The sequence below is a fragment of the Nicotiana tomentosiformis genome, chromosome 5 (assembly GCF_000390325.3).
Source record: "Nicotiana tomentosiformis chromosome 5, ASM39032v3, whole genome shotgun sequence".
In the NCBI taxonomy this organism is placed as follows: Eukaryota; Viridiplantae; Streptophyta; class Magnoliopsida; order Solanales; family Solanaceae; genus Nicotiana; species Nicotiana tomentosiformis.
The window spans coordinates 113077379-113102095 of record NC_090816.1 but is presented as its reverse complement, the minus strand read 5'-3'; the positions used below and the strand labels follow the sequence as shown (position 1 = coordinate 113102095).

The window sequence follows — 24717 nt, the reverse complement described above, 5'->3', positions numbered from 1 at the left end:
GTCACATTTAAATATGTTTAACAGACTAATCACATAGTTCACCAACCTCAGAGTGAAAATCGAGGAAGAAGATAAGGCCATCTTGCTATTGAACTCATTGCCATCTTCGTACGATAATTTGGCAACAACCATCATGCACGGTAAGACTACCATTGAGTTGAAAGATATCACATCAGCTCTTCTACTCAACGAGAAAATGAGAAAGAAGCCTGAAAATCAAGGACAGGCTCTCATCACAGAAGGTAGAGGCATGAGTTATCAGAGGAGTTCGAGCTACTATGGTAGATCCGGACCTCGTGGGAAGTCTAAGAACCGATCTAAATCAAGAATCAGAAATTACTACAATTGTGATCAACCAGGTCACTTCAAAAGAGATTAAAAATGACGACAACACAACCATCATGGTACAAAACTATGATAATGGTGTCCTTTTTATAAGTGAGGAAGAGGAATGCATGCACTTGTCATGTCCAAAGTTGGAATAGGTAGTTGATACAGCAGTATCTTACCATGCTACACCGGTAAGAGATCTTTTTTGTAGATATGTAGCAGGTGATTTCGGCACTATCAGAATGTGTAACACAAGTTACTCAAAGATTGAGGGGATTGGTGACATTTGTATCAAGATAAATGTCGGATATACATTGGTTCTAAAGGACATGTGACATGTACCTGATTTGCGGATGAACTTAATCTCGGAAATTGCTTTAGACCGAGATGGATACAAGAACTATTTTGCAAATCAAAAGTGGAGACTCAACAAGGGACCATTGGTGATTGCAAAGGGAGTTGCTCATGGCACGTTGTATAGGACAAATGCAGAAATATGCCAAGGCGAATTGAACGCGGCACAGGATGAGATTTCTGCAGATTTGTGGCACAAAAAAATGGGTCATATGAGCGAGAAGGGATTGCAGATTCTTTCCAGGAAATCACTCATTTATAATGCCAAAGGTACAACGGTAAAACCTTGTGACCATTGTTTATTTGGTAAGCAGCATAGAGTCTCATTTCAGACATCGTCTGAAAGAAAATTAAATATACTTGATTTGGTATATTCTGATACTTGTGGTCCAATAAAAATTGAATTGATGGGCGGTAACAAATATTTTGTTACTTTTATTGTTGATGCTTCACAAAAATTATGGGTTTATATTTTGAAAACCAAAGATCAGGTATTTTAAGTTTTTCAGAAAGTTCATGCTCTGGTGGAAAGGGAGACAGGTCAAAAGCTAAAGCGTCTCCGAAGTGACAATGGAGGTGAGTACACTTCAAGAGAATTTAAAGAGTGTTGTTCGAGCCATGGGATCAGACATGAAAAGACAGTTCCTAGAACCCCACAACACAATGGTGTAGCCGAGGGGATGAACTGTACCATTGTTGAGAATGTGAGAAGCATGCTCATAATGGCTAGACTGCCTAAATCATTCTGGGGTAAAGCAGTTCAGACAGCATGTTACCTAATCAATAGGAGTCCATCAGTTCCATTGGAGTTTGACATCCCAGAGAGAGTTTGGACCAACAAGGAAGTGTCCTACTCACATCTAAAGGTGTTAGGTTGCAGAGCTTTTTCACATGTACCAAAGGAGCAGATAACAAAGCTGGATGATAAATCTGTTCCCTGCATATTCATCGAATATGGAGATGAAGAGTTCGGATACAAATTATGGGATCTTGTAAAGAAGAAAGTCTTTAGAAGCAGAGATATAATCTTCCGAGAAAGTGAAGTTGGAGTTGTATATGATCAGTCAGAGAAGACAGAGAATGGTATAATCTCTAACCTTGTTACCATTCTTTCTTCTTCTAACTATCCTACAAGTGCAGAAAGTACGACCGGCGAGGTTGTCGAGCAGGGGGAGCAACCTAGTGAGGTTATTGAGCAGGGGGGCAACTTGATAATGATGTCGAGAAAGTGGAGTACCCCACTCAGGAAGAAGAACAACCTCAACCTCGGAGGAGATCAGAAAGGCCAAGGGTAGAGTCATGAAGGTACCCTTCCACAGAGTATGTCCTCATAAGTGATGAGGGGGAACCAGAAAGTCTTAAGGAGGTGTTGTCCCTTCCAGAAAAGAACCAGTGGATGAAAGTCAAGAAAGAAGAGATGGAATCTCTACATAAAAATGGCACGTACAAGCTGATTGAACTTCCAAAGGGTAAAAGACCACTCAAACGTAAGTGGGTCTTTAAACTCAAGAAAGATTGAAATGGATAGATAGTCAGATATAAAGCTCAATTGGTGGTTAAGGGCTTCGAATAGAAGAAAGGTATTGATTTTGACGAAATTTTCTCACATGTTGTCAAAATGACTTATATTCGAATAATTTTGAGCTTAGCAGCTAGCCTAGATCTTGAAGTGGAGTAGTTGGATGTGAAAACAACATTTCTTCATGGAGATTTGGAAGAAGAGATTTATATGGAGCAGCCAGAAGGATTTGAAGTAGCTAGAAAGAAACACATGGTGTACTAATTGAATAAAAGTCTTTATGGGTTGAAGCAAGCACCAAGCCAGTGGTACAAGAAGTTTGACTCATTAATGAAAAGTCAAACTTACATAAAGACATATTCTGATCCATGTGTATACTTTAAAAGATTTTCTGACAATAATTTTATTATTGTGTTGTTGTATGTGGATGACATGTTAATTGTAGGAAAAGACAAGGAGTTGATCGCAAAGTTGAAGGGAGATATGTCCAAGTTATTTGATATGAAGGATTTGGGCCCAGCACAACAAATTCTAGGTATGAATATAGTTCGAGAGTGAACAAGCAGAAAGTTGTGGCTGTCTCAAAAGAAGTATATTGAACGTGTACTGGAACGCTTCAACATGAAGAATGCTAAGCCAGTCAGCACACCTCTTGCTAGTCATCTGAAGTTAAGCAAGAAGATGTGTCCTACAACAATGGAGGAAAAGGAAAGCATGACCAAAGTTCCTTATTCCTATACTGTCGGAAGTTTGATGTATTCAATGGTATGCACTAGACCTGATATTGCTCACGCAGTTGGTGTTGTCAGCAGGTTTCTTGAAAATTCGGGAAGTGAACATTGGGAAGCAGTCAAATTGATACTCAGGTACTTGAGAGGTACCGCGGGAGATTGTTTGTGCTTTGGAGGATCTGATCCAATCTTGAAGGCTATACAAATGTTGATATGGCAGGTGACATTGATAACAGAAAATCCATTACTGGATATTTGTTTATATTTTCAGGGGGAGCTATATCATAGCAGTCGAGGTTGCAGAAGTATGTCGCACTCTCTACAACTGAAGCAGAGTATATTGCCGCTACTGAAGCTGGCAAGGAGATGATATGGTTGAAACGGTTCCTTCAAGAGTTTGGATTGCTTCAGAAGGAATATGTCGTCTATTGTAACAGTTAAAGTGCAATAAACCTTAGCAAGAACTCCATGTACCATGCAAGGACCAAACACATCGACGTGAGATATCACTGGATTCGCTAAATGGTTGAGAATGAATCTCTAAAAGTCTTGAAGATTTCTACAAGTGAGAATCTCGCAGATATGTTGACCAATGTGGTACCAAGAGACAAGTTCGAATTGTGCAAAGAACTTGTCGGCATACGCTCAAGCTAGAAGTCCGGTATTACCTTTTTCAGGTGAACGGGTCTGAAGGAAAAGATTTGTGGGGTCCATCCCCATAAATGAAAGAAAGAAAAAGAAGGAAAGGGGTCCATCCCCATAAATGAAAGAGAAAATGTCAGATTCATTAGAATTCACTTGATTTGCAAATCTGCAAATTGTCAAAAATAGTAGGCACTCAATACTATAAAAGGAGAGCTCCGGCTCTCATTTCTATACCCCAACAAAGAGAAAGAAAGAGAGAGGATTCACAGACAGGGTATAAGAAAACAGTCTGTGAGAAAAATAGAGAGTGAGCGATATTGTAGTGAGGTAGGAATATCAAAATAAGGTTATTTCTTTTGAGTGTTGTAGTGATTTTTGAAGTATTTTACTCAGACCTACAAAGTGTAAAAAAATTTGTTATAGTGATATTAGTTGCTCCTCTCGGGGTCGTGATTTTTTTCCTTATTCAAAAGGGTTTTTCATGTAAAAATCTTTGTGTTCTTGTTGTTCTTTTTATTCTTGTTGATTACCGTATCTCGGTGCTACGTTATTATTCTACTTTTATTATCGTGAATATTATTTCCGTAGGAGGTTTATTCCTAACAACCCGAAGGATAGGGACTGCGATTTCGCTGGAAGTCTTCCAAAAAAATAAGATGTTAGCAATCCGTGTAAAAATTACTTCTACATCATATCACTCAAAATGTAATCAAATAATTGTAGTTAATAAAATTAATCAATAACTTAGAATAAATAATAAGTGATATATTATGATAGCTTAAATTATATTAATAGTGTAAAAAACAATTTGTATCAGACAGTTGTTATATAAATCCAAATTTATTTCTCAAGCTCCATTTTTTCTAAAATTATTTGACCGGAATTGAAATTTGAGAATTAATTAAAGACTATTGATACATAAGCTACTTCGTACAAAGTATCAAAAAATTTCTAGGTATCAAATTTAAAACTCTAATGTAATCGTGGATCCATTAAAAATTCTTTTTGAATCCTCTTGACTTCAATCCCTCTATTGAAGTGATGAAGTTTGAAGATGTGATTTTTTTCGTTTAGATTATGCAATTAGACTTTCAGTGGCAGCAAAATGACTTGAAGCTATAATTTAAGAGACATCTATGTTAGATAGGTCCAATTCAGTTGACGACTCCTTCATCTCTAGCATTCCCCTTATTTTGATAGTTTCACATATCTTTTCATTTTCTCTTTCCTAATATATGAATGTGTCTTTATATTAAGTGATCCAAACAAATCATGCAATTACGGATAAAATTCGGAGCGTAATTTAAATAGTAGTAAAATAAGACAAGACGTTATTTTTGTATGGGCAAAAAAAAAAGTGCTACATAAAATGGAACAAAAAAAATAACAAGCCTTACCAACAATATAGTGCAATGTCCGGGGCTTAGTGTACCGTACAAGCAATCGAAGCACGTAAAACCTTGGTTAAAGTCCAAATTACCCTTAAATTTGAATGTAAGTGCCGGCAAGCAGCCATGTCAACCATTTGCTGCTTGCACAACTCTTCTTTGTTTTTTTCAGCCAAAAAGGTTCTCTAGATGTCATATGTCCAAAGAAGTGTGAGGTGTCATTTACCATTCAACTTGTGAATATCATCTCTTTTATATAATATTTTTTTAAAAGAAAACATCCATCACTTTAGGCATTTATCAAACATTCATAAAGTACCAATTGGTGATGAAAATTGAGGGCTTTCATAGTTCCAAAAAATTAGAACTGTTAGGATGAAGTGCTTACTGTGCCAAAAGTTATAGCTGATAACAAGGATACAACTTTATTTTTTAACCAATCCCACCAAGCGAGCGACATGCTCAGACTATGACTCCAATTCGAGCCACCCCCAGCCGCCTCGCGCAGCCTTGCCGTAGGCTGGATGTTGGTGTTACCCAACAATAACTTTGATGTCATTCTCATCCATCACTTTGCCCAAACATCCCACCCACCCCTGCCAAAGCTCTCCAAGAATCCAACTATCTTAAGTTTCTGCAGCATCTTCCTCAACCTTGAACTAAAACCACCCTTTATTGTGGCCTCTTTAAAAAGTAGTCCATTTTTCACTATGGCACTTAGTGCAGTACACCAAAAAGAGCAAAAGAAAACAAAGAAAGCAGTGCTAGAATGTGTTGCATTGTATCTTGGAAACTAACTGAAACGAACCAATATTTGTGTTTTGCTGCGACAAAGGAAGAGAGGGAAGTCAGAACAAACTGGTAATGATAGACTGGAAGCCAAGGGGAACATTTTCTTGTGTATGAAACAATGGTATTTTCTAATTTCAAAACCTTTGATTGAAGATGTGTTCGTTCAAACCCAATGTATTTTTCCTTCACATGGCTAATAAGTTTGGAATTGATGTATAATTATAATTAATAAGAAATTCAAAGACTCATTGTTAAAACTTTAGTAATCGTTTTGCTCCATTCGTCTATGGTGTTAAATGATTCAGTACTTCAAAGAAAAGAAACCAAAAAACTTTTATTTTTGCTTCTATAAGTCCAAAAAGAAGAAGAAAATTATGGAGCTAATGCTCTTTACATTTTTCAGATGGTTGAACATTAAAGTTAGCCTCCCAAGTATTTTAATTATGAGAACAAAATAAAATTGGAGATTCAAGAAAAGTTCACAATCACAGACTCTCAAATTTAAGTTATTGCCTTCAATCAAAGAACCAACACACAAAGCTCAGAATTAATTAAGGAGAAGATAGACAAGGCAATAGGAAGATAGAGGAACAATCATCAAAATCTTCCGACTTATACAAAAGCCTAACACAAGACATGCTATAAATACTAGCTCTTCAAAAGAAGAAGACAGACAGCTTCACTCTCAATTTCCCCCTCTTATTCTTCAAATACCAGTAATTCTCTGTCATTCAAAGTCTTACGCGTACAAAAAGAACCATAGTTTCTTAGGTGATCTAGAAAATCAAAGGGTTCGTTTGTTGGTGATCGAGTGAAAACCAACAGCTGTAAACATTAGTGGTGAGTGTAACAAAACCACACAAGGTTGTACATAATTCAATTTCAAGAGCTCCAAAAGATAACATTCTTGCACTTTAAGGGGACCGGATGTAAGCATCGTATTCGTGCACAAAACAATACAACCTTTTTTACTAGTAAGGATGCAAGAAGCAAAAAAACTTGTGCGAAGGACGTTTTTTTCTCTGCCCTCTCCTCTCCAAAGGCCAAGGGAGATTTTTTTACTTCATCCATACTTTTTTACTTTTTCTGAAGTGTGGGGCAAACGGCGCCCTCTACTTCTACTTCTAACTTAAGGCGAACAACCGGCATTGCAAGCAAATAGAAAGCCCCCGCCCGTTTGAGCCGGAAAGTGTACCGGCTGTTTGAGTCGCGAAAGGGTCACTTGCTTAATATTATTTTACTTTACTGCACTTCAATTTTATGTTGTTTATGGAATATCTTGTTAACTTACTGTGCAGACTATTCAGAACTAGCTGACTAAAATCCGCACTTAGTCGACTAAATTTTAATCAGGGCACAATTCACCCACCCTGTACTTCCAATTATGGTTCACAATGTTATCCTGTTAGACACTACGTCAGATAAAGTAAAATCACACAACATTAACCAATAATAAAGTAACCTAGACAAGCTATATTCGATAAGTTAAATCACAATATGGATAGTAAAAAAGCAGCTCGGTGCACGAGGCATCCTGCGTTCACGCAGGATCCAGGAAATGGTCGCACCCCAAAGGGTGTGATGTAGACAGCCTAACCTAATGCAAGCATTAGTGGTTGCTTCCATGACTCGAACTCATGACCAATAAGTCACACGGAGACAACCTTAACACGGATCCTAGGCTCCCCCTCTAACTTACAATATGGATACTGAAACTATTAAAAGAATTTCTCTAATTTTCGGACATGGTAGAAATTATAATCCACCAAAAGAAGATAATATAGCTAATATATACTTTCTTCTGATCTTTCCAAGATTTAGGATCATGCCAAATTTCCAATTATATATAGTTCTAACACTCAGAACACAGAAACCATTATGTTAAAAATAAAGTTAGAACAGGCAGGGTATATCATCCTAAACATCCAAAGCAAAATTAAACAAAAGTTAAAATTTAAATTAGCCTGACAACTTAAACATCCATTCTTCAAGTCTCTCCAGACTTTGACCAAAAAAAACATCACTTTTCCATAAAATGCAAATTGAATTTGAAACCTGTTTGAACAAAGCTATCTATGCACGATTATCACGTTCATCTCTCATCAGAGCCAAGTCTCTAGCAGCTTCATTGGCTTCTTCATACACATGGTAAATTGCACAAGTTATACGCTCCATCAAACCAAAAATTTCTTTCAACCTGCACATGGTTATTTCTTTTGGCTCAGGGCGACGATTAACAAATTGGACAAGTATAAAATTATCGGACTCCACAATCAACTTTTTTGCATTCGGCTTTCCTTCCGTGCATCTGATCAACCCCTGCCTCAAGGCCTCCAGTCCAGCAATCACATTGTCGTCAACATGAATGGTACCACTATACTTACCTAAACACATTCCAGTTTCATCTTGAAAGGCGCCACTATATCGTCCTGGCTGATCACCCTTTGTACCAATTCCATAGATGTTTAGCTTAATCCAACCAGGAGGAGGAGGAACTGAGTTGCATCTTAAATGACGAGGCCCACGATGTTCACCAAGAATTTGCGCAAATTCCTCACTAGTCATATCACTTTGCATATATTCCAAAAGATTTTCTTCAAGACACCTGCAAGACGAAAGTTAAAAGTTAAATGTTTAAGGATGAAGTATGCTTTACCCTCCTTTGGTTCCTTCAACTCACCTTTATCACTCCATAGTTTCGTGTAAGCAAATAATTTCAAAGTACTTTGCACATTCCAAACAACAAATTCTAGATCATCATCTAGCACATAAATCATTCATGTGTAAAGCACATCTTATCACAATTCACGAGGGGAAAGAATTCAAACAATCACACACATAGAGGAAGTAAAGGGCTGATGACTGATATGCTAATTAGCAGCACCACAGTTTCCCAGAATTAACAGAACTAATAAGAGAACTGTACTCGAAAAAATATAGAAAGGTATATAGTCTCACATATAAGTACCTTTGCATATCCAACCAAGAACGTCCCAGTTTGACATCTCTTTTATATTCTGTAATTTCAGTCACTGAACCAACAAAAGATAAATCTGTTCAGTGCACGTGTCATGAGACCAACCAATAGATTATCCAATTTAAATCAAAGTAGAAGGAAATCCAGTACCAGGCAGTGAAGTTTCCATGTCAACGTTGGGATCCACATCAAAGAAATGCCAAGCAAATACTGAGAACAAACTAATATACATCATGTCATAGCTAGTTTGTATGTCAATTTCTGTTGTGAACCCGAGAATTCTCTCTAGACGTTGCACAGTTTCTCCACTAAAATCACACTGTCGAATAACGTTCAACGTACTGCGAAATGAGTTTGTCAGTAGAAAAATCTGGTTGATACAAGACGAAGACCAGTTTGCTCCTAGCAGGTTGCCGATAAGATTATAATTAGGATAAGGCATGTAGAACATTGTTGGTTTCTGGACTTGCCTCTTACAGTTTTCATCAATGGTTAGAACCTCAAAACCGAGTTCCTTGAAAACTATGATATCAGCGGGAGACATTGCAGGATCATATACTTCTATATTGCCAATCAGATTGGAAAAATCTCGTTTTAGTAGGAGAACTATGGCAAGCTGAAACTGTGAATGAAAACTGTATTCCATGCTTCCCAAAGAATAGATTACCAGCTGAATGCGTGAATGGGAGCCTAAATGGCGAAACAGATGTTGTTGAATTGTTTCATTCTGTTCGAGATCGAAGCACAATTCAGCATATAATTTAGAGTTCTCAACATTCTTCGTCATCAGGTCAATCTCTTTAAGCAGCCTTTCCGCCTCATCTTGTATGTGATAATCAATATTGGACTCCATATTCTCACCGTGATTCATCTTTTCACCTGTGGGTCAGCTTTAGCAGTTACACACTAATCTGAAACAGCTAATGTTGCAGCAACTACCTCGTGTGTCCTGGACTTAATATAAACCTGCAAAGAGTGTGGACTAGCAGCATGAAGGGAGTTCAAAGAGCAATTTAATGACAATCTCCACGATGAAAGTTTCCATAACAAAATATCCCTCAACAAGATCACAATAATTGAGAACATACTTCATTTCCATACATGCACACAAGTAATACTTCAAATAAGCAAAAATAGTCAGCAGATATACGCCATTCGACTCAAATGTCATTACCAGAGCCCCACCCATAACATGTGAATTAACTGCTAATTTTCCACAAATTTCCGCAACTAGCATTGGAAGTAAATCAACAGATACATTTAGAAAATTTTCGAAAGGGAAAATGTACCTAACCGAGTTAATTATAGCAATGAATCATTTTTTAGATATGCCGGGAAGAAGGCCAACGATAATTGAAAACTCATGGAAACACTTAACAACTCAAAGTTATTCGACAAAATTCATATGGGCCTGCAGAATAGGAAGGCATAAGTGAAAAGCCCTCACAAAAGCAAAAGATTATCAGTCACTTATGGAAGGATGTAGAGGTAAATGAGTTGACATAACCAATCAAATAAGATTTTGCGTACCCTGACATGAAGTACCACCAGTAATGTGCTGATCTACTGCCAGAGGAAGGACGAAGGCAAATAGGGTATGTCTCGCGCAGCTATTCAATAAATTAATTGGAAAGGAAGGAAAACTGAGCACATCATAGGCCTCTCCGCCTTCACACACATCGTTAGGGGTGTTTTGGTCTTTCAACCAAATAAGCTTTGCTTCACCCTGATAAACAAGGAATGCAGAGAAAAAGATTGGGTACTTCAGCATAGGGAATGACGCTTTAACACACAATGCCAGGGCTGCATTGTCTTTTCAACCATTCCTGAACACATCCCCATGAATATCTTATGCACTCCAGATTGTAATCTACAAAGAATTAATTTTTGCATCAAAATAGAATGAAAGAAATTAAATGTGAACTAGTTTTTGGTGTCATATATCGATACATTAAATGCAGCAAAAGGATTTGGATATAGGGGAATCAAGTACTTGTGTAAATATATCTTTTCTCCTATAATTGGACATACATAAATGAAAGGCTTGACAGCTCTTATATTGTGTGTATTTTCTTGTCAAAATCCAAAAGGAACCATAAGTAAACTAATAACGAACTTGTTCTTTTTAATATCGACTAATACATCATCTTCTTCCTTTATTTTTTTCTTAATAAGTAATCTATACTTCCTCTCTTGTTTCTCGCTTATCCAGACATGAATAATTTCCTAAGCTTGATTATCCATACATGACAACCAGAAACAATTTCACTTCTTTGGCTTTCATATCTGTCCACTATCTGTCAATCAAATATACTGCAAGTCACTCTTCTTTGATAAATTCCAAGAGAAGTACTGAAGGATGCAAGTTAGCATGACAATACGATAGCATTGTTTCCTTCATATAGAATTCTAGAACACTGCAATAGCAGTCACAATTTTCAATTGAATATTTTCTTTAGAAGCATTTTCAAACAAGTTCAGGAAAAGGCAATAGGTAAAATGATGCTGCAGAAACAAAAAAGTGAAAAGAAAATTTCAAGGAGAAATTGATGCCATACATGATCTAAGGAAATATATATCAGGCTTCCAAAATGTTAACAGTTTTCTCATTTAAACCGATTCTCAGATTCTTTCAACTTTAACGCACAGCTCAATAACTTGATGAAAACAAGGATCACATTGAGCTTCTCTGATATAACAATTTAGACATTAATGTACGAGATCATACATTCAAAATTAAATTCCCGAAAAAAGTTTTCAGCAAATAACAAAAATTCTACATGTTCAACTGAATAAACTGGTTGTAAGAACCAACACCCAAGCAGCTGGAATTCACAGTTGAACCAAAAATAGCAACCAACAAGATGTCAATTGAAAGTTTTGGATGATGTCCTGCTAAAATTGCCTAAAAGTGTTTAGACAGAAACAGTGCATAGATTTTGTCACAGGGAGCAAGATCTTATACTAATAATGTCCAACTGTATGGATGAGTAGGACATCCAATCAACTAAAAACAACCATCCTTGTATCCTCTATGAATATCCCACAGGATGGTCACAACAACATTCTGAAGCTCCTCTATCCCTAAGAAACTAGTAATATGAAGCCGACTAATTTCATCATTGGCATGGTAAGACTCGAGGCTAACTAGGAGAAGACCCAAAGTCAAAATACTACCACCATCCCTATTGAATCAAATAAGATAAAAAGGAAAAAGGACAACAAACAAAATCTTGCTGGATGGGAAGATACCACCAGTGACATCTCTAATATTTAGTAAAGCAGGATTTTCCCAGGCGAAGCAAATCTACTATTCTTAGTAAGACGGTTCTTGAACTACGAAGTCGGTAACGGACCGCTTAAGCAATAACTGTCTCTTTGATTTTCCTTTAGTTTTTGATGGTCAAACCAAATAAGAAAATAGTCAGATAACTTTCCTATTGAGTACAATTTTTTCCTAGCCTTTTGGATGAAAAGCTGCTAAGTTAACCTATTTCTTGCGGGCACCGCTTCCTTCTTGATAAACTAAGCAGACCACTGTCTCTTTTCCTATTCGATCCCATGTTTACCACATTTGGCTGATAAAAATGCCACTGATTAATTGAAGACAGGACTAGAACAAGCAGTATGAGTCTATCAATTCCTCCACTTGGTTGCATGCCCTTGTCACAGTAAGTGCAAGGAAAATGGTATTATACTCTATGGCATCTTAGTGCTAAATGGCGTTCATAATCTTGATATTATTAGAATCACTTTCAAAGCAAATAGTACCAAAGTACCACGCAACGAAATCGACAATTGTTACATTCACATAATATATAGAGTTATTCAGCAAGCTCTTGTTCAATCTCTGTTGGAGTCAAACTATAATCACAATAAATAATTTGCACTATAAATCCAGTAAATTAATTCATTTTGGATGTAAAAATGGTGATTGACTCATTATATCTGATTCTCTCTCAACAATAATGTTAAGATTCCTATGTATTTTTGTAAGAAATTAAGTCGTTTGTGAGTACAATGAAAAATGCATACGCTTCAATAACTAGTTACTTTTAGCACATGCTTCCCCAGATTGAAGAAATTAGAATGAATCAAGTGAATTAATGATTCAACTTTATTTTCAGCAAGTTTAAGTATGATCAAGAAGTTTAATCTCAGTGTTAGATTATGGTCACAGGTAGCAAATCTCAGTAAACTTTACTATTGTCAGGCAGCAAAATCAACTGTAAGATAGCTAGAAATATTGCAAGTTCCAGCAACTGTGCAGCTAATAAGCAAATTCATTACATGCATAAAAGCTGATTACAATAGTCCTTATCCAAGATGATTAGATACAAGACATAAAATGTTGATAAAAAGGTAAAAGATAACAAGCATAATCTGACGCAATAATCTGCTTGAGTAAAACCTTAAATGTGTCTAGTCCACATTTTACTCTTAACAAATTCCTTGAATGAGTACCTGTCATTGTCACACAGTTCGCTTGAATATCTTACATTCATCATCAGCTGCTTCATTGTAAAAGACTTTGATGCCTCTGGCAGAATTTCACATATCGCCACCATGTATATTTGTCTAATCACTAAAAGCCACATACTCGGACAAAATGCATGGTATGAACACCCACAAATTCATATAAAATAAGTGCTAGTTCGAGCATGCATGATCCAAAGGAAATCTACTAACAACAGATTGAACGTGCACGTTCTCTGATTCGGGAAGCTGTATCCACAGTCTAGAAGCACAACCCTTTATACAGAGCTAATACTTGGGTAGTGTGGATATATTTCATAAGTAAAAGGCCTGGAGTGCACTGCTTTTAGGAACCTGAGGGAAGCATATCACTTCTTATATCTTAATTCCTGACTTACTGTAAGAGTTTGTACATTGAAAGACAACTACGAACAAGAAGAACGTAGAACTAACTACAGGTGTGTACCAGATCAACAGCTTCTTTGATAACAGTGGAAGAGCAATTGACTTATCATCAATTTTTGAAAAGTTTGGTTTCTATCCTTAATCTCCCAACTTTATTTACAGCATCTGCATGTTCCCCATGCTGTTGCAGGAACAGTATTGGCCTTAATTAGCTCCTATAGATTATTTGATATTTTAACAATATCACATATCTTGCTCTTGCCTCATTAAAACAAGGTACATATTTTTCATTCTTGGGCTGAAAACTTTAGTCCAAATAGTAAATATTATCAAATTAAATAGAGAAGGACGACTAAATACATTCAATGAACATTAACATAGATCACAAAAATTGCTTCAGTTTGCACAAATTAGTTAACATATAGTCCTCAGGAATGCATTTGTTTTTCTCTTTTTTCTTTTTTGCTTTTCAAATGTTGCATTCATCATCATTTGACAAAAAAAAAAAATAGTAATGAGAAGTCAGTGTGATGTACTGTGTACTGTCAGGATCCATGTCTGCTGCAACATCACTTTCCATAGTATGCAAATTGCATTTGAAACCTGGATAGTTGAACCTAGAAAGCCTCACCCTATCCTTAAGCCAAAAACAAAGCTATCTATGCACAATTGTGACGTTCATCTCTCAGAGCCAAGTCTCTAGCAGCTTCATTGGCTTCTTCATAGACATGGTAAACTGCACAAGTTATACGCTCCAGCAAGTCAAAAATTTCTTTCAACCTGCACATAGTCATTTCATTTGGCTCAGGGTGACCATTAACATATTGGACAAGTATAACATTATCCGACTCCACAATCAACTTCTGTGCATTCGGATTTCCTTCCACGCATTTGACTAACCCCTCCCTCAAGGCCTCCAGTCCAGCAATCGCATTTTCTTCAACATGAATGGTACCACTGTAGCTGCCTAAAAGCATTCCAGTTTCATCTTGGAAGACGCCACTATATCGTCCTTGCTGATCACCAGCTTTACCAATCCCATAGATGTTTAGCTTAATCCAACCTGGAGGGGGAGGAACGGAGTTGCATCTTAAACGACGAGGCCTGCGATATTCACCAAAAAATTGCGCCCATCCCTCACTGCTTATATCGATTTGCATATCTTCCAAAATATTTTCTTCAAGATACCTGCAAGACGAAAATTACAAGTGAAATCATAAGAATGAAATATACTTTACCCTCCTGTGGTTCCTTCAGCTCACCTTTATCACTCTACAGTTTCGTGTAAGAAAATAATTTCGAAGTACTTTGCATATTCCAACAAAAAGAATCTATGTTCACCAGCTAGCACTAAAATAATTTGCATGTGTAGACATCTAATCACGAGAGAACGAAAGGAAACAATCGTACAGAGAGAAAGTAAAGGGATGATGACTTCAACGATATGCTAACTGGCAGCACCAATGTTTCCCAGAATCAAGAACTACATAAGGGAACTGTATTCGACAATAAAGGGAAAGTTCAGTATCTAGTCTCACATTTATGTACCTTTGCATATCCAACCAAGAACAATCTTCTTTGTCATTCCTTTTATATACTATAATTTCAGTCACTGAATCAAAAAAGATAAATCTGTTCAGTGTACATGTCGTGAGTCTGACCAATAAATTCTCCAACTTGAATCAAGATAGAGAGAAATCCAGTACCAGGCAGTGAAGTTTCCATGTCAATGATGGGATCCACATCAAAGAAATGCCAGGCAAATTTTGAGAACACGTTAGTATAGATCTCTGCATAGCTAGTTTTTATGTCAACCTCTGTTGTGAAGGGGATAATTCTCTCCAGGCGTTGCACTGTTTCTCTATTCAAACTACATGGTGAAATAGTGGTCAACGCATCACGAAATGAGTTTGTCAGCAGAAAAATCTGGTTAATACAAGACGAAGACCAGTTCGCTCCCAGCAGGTTGCCTATAAGACAATAACTAGGAACAGGCATGTAGAACATTGTTGGTCTCTGAACTTGCCTCTTACAATTTTCATCAATGTTCAAAATCTCAAAACCCAGTTCCTTCAAAACTATGATATCAGCTGAAGAAAAGCCAGGATCGTACACTTCTATATTGCCAATCCAATTGGAAAAATCTCGTTTTAGTAGGAGAACTACGGCAAGCTGAAACTGTGAATGAAAACTGTATTCCATGCTTCCCAAAGCATAGATTACCACCTGCACATGTGAATGGGAGCCTAAAAGGCGAAACAAATGATTTTGAATTGTTTCATTCCGTTCGAGCTCGAAACGCATTCCAGCATACAATTCAGAGTCCTCAACATTCTTTATCATCAGTTCAATCTCATTAAGCAGCCTCTCTGCCTCATCTTGTATGTGAAAATCAACATTGGACTCCTTATTCTCACCGCAATTCATCTTTAAGCACCAAGTCAGATTAACGTTGGACTTTAGCAATTTAAACACAATTTGGAACAGCTAATAATGCAGCAAGTCTCTCTTGCATTCTGGAGTTAATATAAACCTATAAGTGTAGGACTTTAAGTGCATAATATAAACCTGTAAGTGTAGAGCTTTAAGTGCAAATAGTAGCAGGCTGAAGTAGCTTTTCAGCAATAAAAATGCATTTCCCATTATCTGCAAGTATAGAACTCAAAAGTACAGAAAAATTGATACTCCGAAGTACCAAATCACAGATCTAATCCGAAGGAAAAACATGAATCATATGTTTTCAGAATTTCCTCTTTCCATCTAAAGTATAACGTAGTCTGTATTTCATCTGGATATGTTTTACGAATTAACAAGCATTGCAGTTGAACTGCAAGGTAGGTCTGCGCACACTACCTTCACTTGTGGGACTATACTAGGTTTCTTTTGTTATTGTTGTTGTTGCAGTTCAACTACAGCAAATAGTTTCTCTTCTGAACTTGAAATGAAGAGGCAACAAACGAACCTTTTTTAATGACGTGGTGACTGGGCCAATTTGCGCACAACTCAACTATTTCACCGGATACATGATACCTCCTACCAGTACACATACCAGGTAACTTGCCCCCCCCCCCCCAAGGCTTAGGCAGATGAGAAATCACCTAATGTTTTCTACATAGACAAAAGTTATAGATGAGAAAGGAGTATTTTGAACACAGAAAAATATAGGGCGATGGACATACATGAGAAGGAAATACTACATCCTTCAGTGGAATTCAAACAATCACTAATTACACATGCAATTTAATGGAATCCTCACAAAACACATACGTATAATTTAGTTTTACAACCAAACCAAGAAATAAAAATACTACGAAAAATACAGTGTAAGTATTTGGAATTGAAGAGCTATCTTGAAGTAATTAATGAGAGCTTTTGGAATTGCAGTAGTTGTCGGCTTCGACTAACTTAATATCAAACAAAATCAATACGAAAAAGAAAGAAAAAAAAAACAAATTCCACAGCGCCAAATTATTTTTCTAAAACAAAAAACACCAAATGTATGAAGGAAAAGGGAGGGGGAAGGGATAGAGAGAAAGAAGTAGTACACTTACACCTCGATTCCGCCGGCGGCGAGATGGCTTAGGTAGGTGTAGAAAGCGCGCTAAATAAAAACGAAAGGAATGCAAGTCCAGCTTTTGAAAAGGAGCACACCTCAAAAATAAACAAGAATAAGAAAATATTAGACTAAAATGAAGGTGCATCCTATAAAATTGGAGAGAGGCTTTATTGGCAATACATTGGTGCTAATAATTTTATACGTAAGAGATCTAAAAATATTATTTTTTTAATTTTAAAATTATAAAGAAGTATAACGTATAATTATTAATTAGCACTGCTTAAAACGTACCATGAAAGCAATAAGATAAATATTGTTAAAAGTTCGATTACCCTTAATTTCAATATAAACACCAGCAAACATCCATGTCAACTCAGGGTGGCCATTTGCGCAATTCGAATTGAATATAAAAATTTCGATTTGAATTTTTGATTCCCAAATTAAATAAAACTACAATCCAAATTCAAATTAAACTTGGATAGTATTCACTTTAAAGTTTGATTTTAGATTAATCAACTTGGTAATGTTTGAATTTATAAGTTGGTTGTTTCTTCTTATAAAAATGAACTTGCAGATAAAATATTCATGTCAAATTGCCTTAATAATTCCCCATTCTCGTACTATCATCCAAATAAAGTGTGTGAAAATGGTGTCATTACTCTCTTAGCACAAAATACAAATGATGAAAATGCAAACCCACAAAGAATGTGCAATCCCAACTTCAAATAATTATAAATTCCAGGAGGTTAAGCACTACAAGACCACATATTACGTAGAAGAAAATTGTAACCAAAATAATTACATTGAACAAACCAGAAAGTGAACAATGAAATATAGTTGATGTTGGGCATATTTCGATATGTATTGATGTTATTTTATTCATATTTTAACCACTTTTTGATGCTATTTGATCTTTAAAATGCCCGACATGATTTAATTATTGGTTTTATGACTAATTGAGTTGTGTGTGATGATTTAGGGTGTTTGGAGTGCAAAAATATGAAGAAAATGTGCTCTAACTAGAGGAAGAGGGGTTGGATGCGTCGCATCCAATCTAAAAAAAATCAGATTTCGTGCACCCTTAGCAGTGAAGTCGGCCCATAGCATCCGCCTTAGCATCCGCACCTGGGCAAAGCTGAGATGGAGGAACAAAGGGTGGATGCGAGCTGAGAAGTGGAGGACGAGGTGGATGCAACGTATCCACCCCAGCATCAATCCCTAAAGCTGAGTCGGATTAGGAATAGGAGAACTTTGGCCCACGACTTTTGTACGCAATATATAAGCCAAAAACGCCTCTTTTAGGGCATCTAACATATTGGGAAGGGGGAAAAAGCCACGACAAAGCTGGGGAACCACGGAAATCATCTAGAGTTCTTATTTTTCCTTCGTTTATTGATTATTATGCACTCTTGTGAATTATTTGATGATTGCATGAACATGAGTGACTAAGAACCCTATTATTCTAGGGTCATGGGCGATACATGAATGTTGATGTTTGAAGTTTAATTTGACAAAGTTGATTTTATCATATTGGGTTGTTTATTTAATTCTGTTTTTAATCAATTTGCTGAGTAGCTAACAGTGAATTACTATCTACGAATCTAGAGTTGAACTCGAAAGTCGGAATTCTAGATTGCATATAGAATTAAATAGAGCAAGTTCTTGAACCCCGGACATCGGGGAACGGATTCGCAATTAGGATAGAAATATATCTAATTGTCTTGCTCGGTTGAAATACAGGAAGTGTAAATGCATTCTTGTTAATCTTAATTTCATAGACATATAGGCATTAAGTTAGCTTGAATAGGCGAGTAAGAACTCGACAGATTCTTATGAGTAATATCAACCTTGTCAATCAACAATCCAGATAAATCAATTAGTTATTTTAAGCTAAGAATGCAACATGATTGTTAGATAACCCGTGACCCTGGAATATTATCTCATATTGATTGTTATTCGAAATTATTTAAGTGTTGCGGTTGATCTCTAGCATTTCATTACTTGATAGTTTTTAGGTGGTAAATTAGAAAATTATCTATTTTGTGAGAAATCGCTTGAATCGATAAGTTAATTGAGTTTGAGTTAGTCAAAAGTTAATCATAAGTCTTCGTGGGAACGATACTCTACTCACTACTATATTACTTGACAACCACGTATACTTGCGTGAGTGTGTTTAGTAGCAACAAGTTTTTGGCGCCGTTGCAGGGGACCTAGAAATTAGCTACTTGACTGAGTTAAGCTCTTATTACTTATTTGTTCAAGTTTTAATTTTCAGTTTGCCTTGTTTGTGTTAACGCAGGATCTTCTCTTGAATGCGGAGGAGTAGAAGTGCAAACAACCCTCTTCTTTTTTATCCAGAAATTGAACGATCACTTCATAGAGTGAGGAGGGAAGTCGAATCTAGAACAAGAATAGAAAGAGAGTTGGACATCGTAGTTCAACCACAGCCAATAGAGATGGCAGGTAATGAGGAGCGTCCAGTAATAGAAGCTGCAAGGCCCAATCTTGCTAATATAACTCAGGCTATCGTGAAGCCTAATATCACGGGGCATTTTGAACTCAAATAGTACATGGTACAGCTGATTCAGTCCACAGGGCAATATGTGGGTCTATCTCATGAAGACCCGCAGATGCACATTCAGAACTTCTTGAAAATTACGGACACTTACAATTATCCAAACGTTTCCAAGGACTATGTCAGGCTGACACTATTTTCTTTTTCATTGTTGGGGGAAGCTAAGGAATGGTTGCAAAAGGAGCCCGCGAACTCAATCCACACTTGGGATGATTTAGCAAGGAAATTCCTAATCAAGTTTTTCCCTACTAAGAAGACAAAATCGCTGAGGAGCCAAATTCTTGGGTTCCAACAACGGGATGGCGAGACACTTCGTCAAGCTTGGAAAAGATACAAGAAGCTACTCAGAGACTGCCCGCATCATTGTCAGACTGATGAGGTATTGGGTCACACTTTTGTTGATGGGCTAGACGAGGCATCAAATATGAATCTTGATTCAGCTTGTGGGGGTAGTTGCATGGAGAGGTCGTATAGTGAAATACAACTCTTGCTAAATAAATTCACTGCTAATGACCATAATTAGAAAAGAGATGGGGACTCAAGAAGAGCAATTAAACAGAAGGCAGCCGGGGTGATTGAGCTTGATGACTTCTCAGCCATGAGAGCAGATATTGCAAAGCTGGCAAATCAGATGAACAGAATGACAATGCAATAAACACAACAGATGCAACATGTACAGCAGATGTCTATTTGCTGCGAACTATGTGGTGACAGTCATATGAGTGACATGTGCCCTACGAATCCTGAATCTATATACTATGTGGGGCAACAAAACAGAGGTCCGATGAATCAGCATACACAATATGGGAACACTTACAATCCAAATTGGAGGAATCATCCTAACTTCTCATGGGGCGGAAATCAACAGAATCAGAATCAGTATAGGCCTCAAGAAAATTTCAATCAGCCTCAGAAGCCACCCCAACAAACAGAAGAGAGTACAAATGACTTGCTAAAAAAGTTGTTGCTTGACAATCAACAGCTCAGGACCGATTTTAGAAATCTGGAGAGGCAATTGGGGCAGTTAGCAGCAAATCAAAATACTATACCTACAGGCTCTCTTCCCAGTGATACAGAGAAGAACCCTCAAGTTAATGCAGTTACACTCAGAAACGGGAGGGAACTAGAGGAAGTGCCAAAGAAAAGAAATGACAAACCTATACCTGAGGGAGAGCTGACCCCTAAGGCAATACAAGAGTCAAAGAATAATTATGCAAGTTCAGAGCCAGTGGAGGTTGCAAGGCCACCACCACCTTCCCCCCAGAGATTGCAAAAAAAGAATGACGATCGCATGTTCAACAAATTTCTCTCTCTGTTGAGTTAGGTTCAATTAAATATTCCATTGGTGGATGTACTTCGTGAAATTCCAAAGTATGCTAAGTACATAAAAGATATAGTGGCTCACAAGAGGAAATTGACTGAGTTCGATACAGTTGCACTTACTGAGGAGTGCACTTCAAGGGTCCAAAACAAGCTTCCTCAAAAGCTTAAGGATCCTGGCAGTTTCACCATCCCGGTGCGAATCGGTAATATTGATATGGGTCGTGCTCTTTGTGATTTGGGGGCGAGCATAAATCTGATGCCATTGTCCTTATTTAAGAAATTGGGTTTAGGAGCTCCAAGACCAACCACTGTGATGTTGCAATTAGCTGATAGGTCCATAGCCTACCATGAAGGAGTGATTGAAGATGTGCTGCTGCAAATTGGGAAATTTATCTTCCCAGTTGACTTCATTATTCTAGATTTTGAGGCTGATGAACAAGTTCCAATCATATTGGGATGACCTCTCTTGGCTACTGGTGATGCAATAATTAAAGTGAGAGAATGGAAAATGATTATGAGGGTGGACAACGAGGAAGCAGTCTTTAATGTCTACAAAGCAATCCAACTTCCCCTCCACTATGAGGAGCTCTCTATGATATCTGTTGTGGAGGTGGATGAGCAACTTCTTGACACGAGTGTATATCTAGACGACTCTCTAGAAAAAACACTTATGTTGTTTGATAGCTTGATGATTGATGATGAGGTTGAGTAGATGATGCATATCCTAGATGCATCATGTGCTTACATGCAAGGAATACACCCGTTTGAGCCCCTGAATAGGCCAAGTGGCCCCCTCCAAAGCCGTCAATTGAAGAAGCTCCAAAATTGGAGCTTAAACCCCTACCCCTCACCTTCAATATGCTTATTTGGATAGTTCTGACACTTTACATGTTATTGTTTCTTCTCACTTGTCTAAATTGCAGGAAGAAAAGCTATTGAGGGTGCTACGTGAGCACAAGCGAGCAATTGGGTGGACAATGTCTGACATTAAAGGCATTAGTCCAGCTTTCTGCATGCACAAAATTCTCATGGAGGACGGACACAAGCCAAGTGTAGAGCAACAACGCCGACTAAATCCAATCATGAAAGAGGTGGTAAGAAAAGAAGTGATTAAGTGGCTTGATGCAGGTATTGTATTTCCAATCTCTGATAGCAAATGGGTAAGCCCCGTCCAATGTGTGCCGAAGAAAGGGGGATGACTGTAGTAGTTAATGAAAATAATGACTTAATTCCTACAAGAACTATCACTGGATGGAGAATTTGCATAGATTATAGAAAATTGAACAATGCCACCCGGATAGACCATTTTCTCCTCCCCTTTATTGACCAAATGCTTGATAGGTTAGCTGGCCAGGAATACTACTGTTTCCTGGATGGTTATTCGGGGTATAATCAGATTTCTATAGCCCTAGAGGACTAAGAGAAAACTACATTTACGTGTCCTTATGGCACGTATGCGTTCAAGAGAATGCCATTTGATCTTTGTAATGCACCTACGACTTTTCAAAGGTGTATGATGGCTATTTTTACTGACATGGTTGAAAGATTTGTAGAAGTGTCCATGGATAATTTTTCTGTGTTTGGATGTTCTTTTGATAATTGTTTAATGAACCTTGATAAAGTGCTTGCTAGGTGTGAAGAGACGAACTTGGTGCTAAACTGGGAAAAGTGCTATTTCATGGTACGTGAAGGTATAGTTTTGGGGCACAAGGTGTCCAAAAGTGGCTTACAGGTGGACAAAGCGAGGGTGGAGGCGATTGAAAAATTGCCCCCACCGACATCCGTCAAAGGCATTCGCAGTTTCTTGGGCCATGCAGGTTTTTATCGTCGTTTCATTAAAGATTTTTCAAAAATTTCTTCTCCTTTGTGCAGGCTTCTTGAGAAAGATGTGCCCTTCAAGTTTGATGATGCCTATCTGAAAGCATTTGAGGAGCTGAAGGGAAGGTTGGTGACTGCACCAATTATCATCACCCCATATTGGGCGCAATCATTTGAGTTGATGTGCGATGCAAGTGACATAGCAATCAGAGCTATTTTGGGGCAAAGGAGGGATAAAATCTTTCACTCCATTTATTATGCGAGCAAAACTATGAATCCAGCTCAGATGAATTATACAGTTACTGAAAAGGAGTTGGTTGCAGTGGTATGGGCGTTTGACAAGTTCAGATCCTATCTAGTGGGAACCAAAGTCATCGTTTACACAGATCATTCAACTATGAGATTCTTGTTTGAAAAGAAAGATGCCAAGCCGAGGCTGATTCGTTAGGTCTTCCTCTTGCAAGAATTTGACTTAGAGATCCGAGATCGAAAAGGGACCGAAAATCAAGTGGCTAATCACTTGTCCAGATTAAAAAGTCGGAACCATGTAGCTGAAGGAGGGTCAATCAAAGAAACATTCCCTGATGAGCAATTATTAGCAGTCACCTCAGGTGAAGCCCCATGGTATGCAGATTATGTGAATTTTACTGCAAGTGGGGTGACGCCACTAGAATTGACACCTGATAATAGAAGAAGATTCTTACATGATGTGAGGATCTACATGTGGGATGAGCCATTCTTATATAGGCAGTGCGCAGATCAGTTGGTGCGAAGGTGTGTTCCTGAGGAAAAGATGAATGATATACTGCATGACTGCCATGCTTCGCCATATGGAGGTCATCATGGCGGGGATAGAACCGCTCAAAAAGTGCTACAATCAGGTTTTTATTGGCCAAAATTGTTTAAGGATGCACATGCCTTTGTTAAAAATTGTGACAGATGCCAAAGAATCGGAACTATCACAAGGAATCACGAGATGCCATTGTAAAATATTCAGGCAGTAGAGCTTTTTGATGTTTGGGGGATTGATTTCATGGGACCGTTCCCATATTCTAATGGGCACAGGTACATCTTGGTGGCGGTCGACTATGTTTCTAAGTGGGTGGAGGCCATTGCTCTTCCTACTAATGACACAAAGGTAGTGGTAAGCTTTGTAAAAAGGCACATCTTCACACGTTTTGGGACTCCAAGAGTGTTGATAAGCGACGGGGGAACTCACTTTTGTAACAAATTACTGAATAATGTTCTTGCAAAGTATGGAGTTAAGCATAAGGTTTCCACTGCCTATCATCCCCAAATGAGTGGTCAAGTAGAAGTTTCCAACAGAGAGGTAAAGCAGATTTTGGAGAAAACAGTAAGTGGGAATAGAAAGGACTGGGCCAGGAAGCTGGATGACGCATTATGGGCATATCACACTGCATACAAGACCCCCATAGGTACTTATTCGTACATGTTGTTTTATGGGAAGACGTGCGACTTACCCATTGAGCTTGAACACAAAGCCTATTGGGCGATTAGAAAACTAAATATGGAGATGGACTTGGCCGGTGAGAAGAGATTGCTACAACTCAACGAGCTTGATGAATTTCGATTGCATGCGTATGAAAATGCCAAATTGTATAAAGAAAAGACAAAGAGGTGGCATGATAAGCACATCCAACATCGTGAGTTTGAGCCAGGTCAAGAGGTTCTCTTGTTTAATTCGAGGCTAAAGCTTTTTCCCGGAAAGCTTAAATCTCGATGGTCGGGTCCGTTTGAAGTGGTTAGTGTGAAACCTCATGGGGCGGTGGAATTACGTGATACGAGTTCTAATGTGACATTCTTGGTA

At 37.7% G+C, this 24717-nt stretch overlaps 2 protein-coding genes across 2 annotated transcripts; both read right to left on the bottom strand.

Moving 5' to 3' along the window:
* Positions 1 to 7669: 7669 nt before the first annotated feature.
* LOC104118874 (uncharacterized) lies at positions 7670 to 13823 on the bottom strand. Its single transcript, XM_009630254.4, has 4 exons — positions 10267 to 13823; positions 8887 to 9702; positions 8728 to 8791; positions 7670 to 8364 (listed from the first exon to the last, which is right to left on the bottom strand). The coding sequence occupies exons 2-4, from the start codon at positions 9605 to 9607 to the stop codon at positions 7833 to 7835; spliced, it is 1317 nt and encodes a 438-aa protein (XP_009628549.1). The 5' UTR covers positions 9608 to 9702; positions 10267 to 13823; the 3' UTR covers positions 7670 to 7832.
* A 151-nt stretch (positions 13824 to 13974) lies between these two features.
* LOC104118873 (protein SENSITIVITY TO RED LIGHT REDUCED 1-like) lies at positions 13975 to 17282 on the bottom strand. Its single transcript, XM_018778501.3, has 4 exons — positions 17169 to 17282; positions 15324 to 16150; positions 15166 to 15229; positions 13975 to 14805 (listed from the first exon to the last, which is right to left on the bottom strand). Exons 2-4 carry the CDS (start codon positions 16042 to 16044, stop codon positions 14277 to 14279), a joined length of 1314 nt encoding a protein of 437 aa, XP_018634017.1. The 5' UTR covers positions 16045 to 16150; positions 17169 to 17282; the 3' UTR covers positions 13975 to 14276.
* Between the last annotated feature and the right edge of the window lie 7435 nt (positions 17283 to 24717).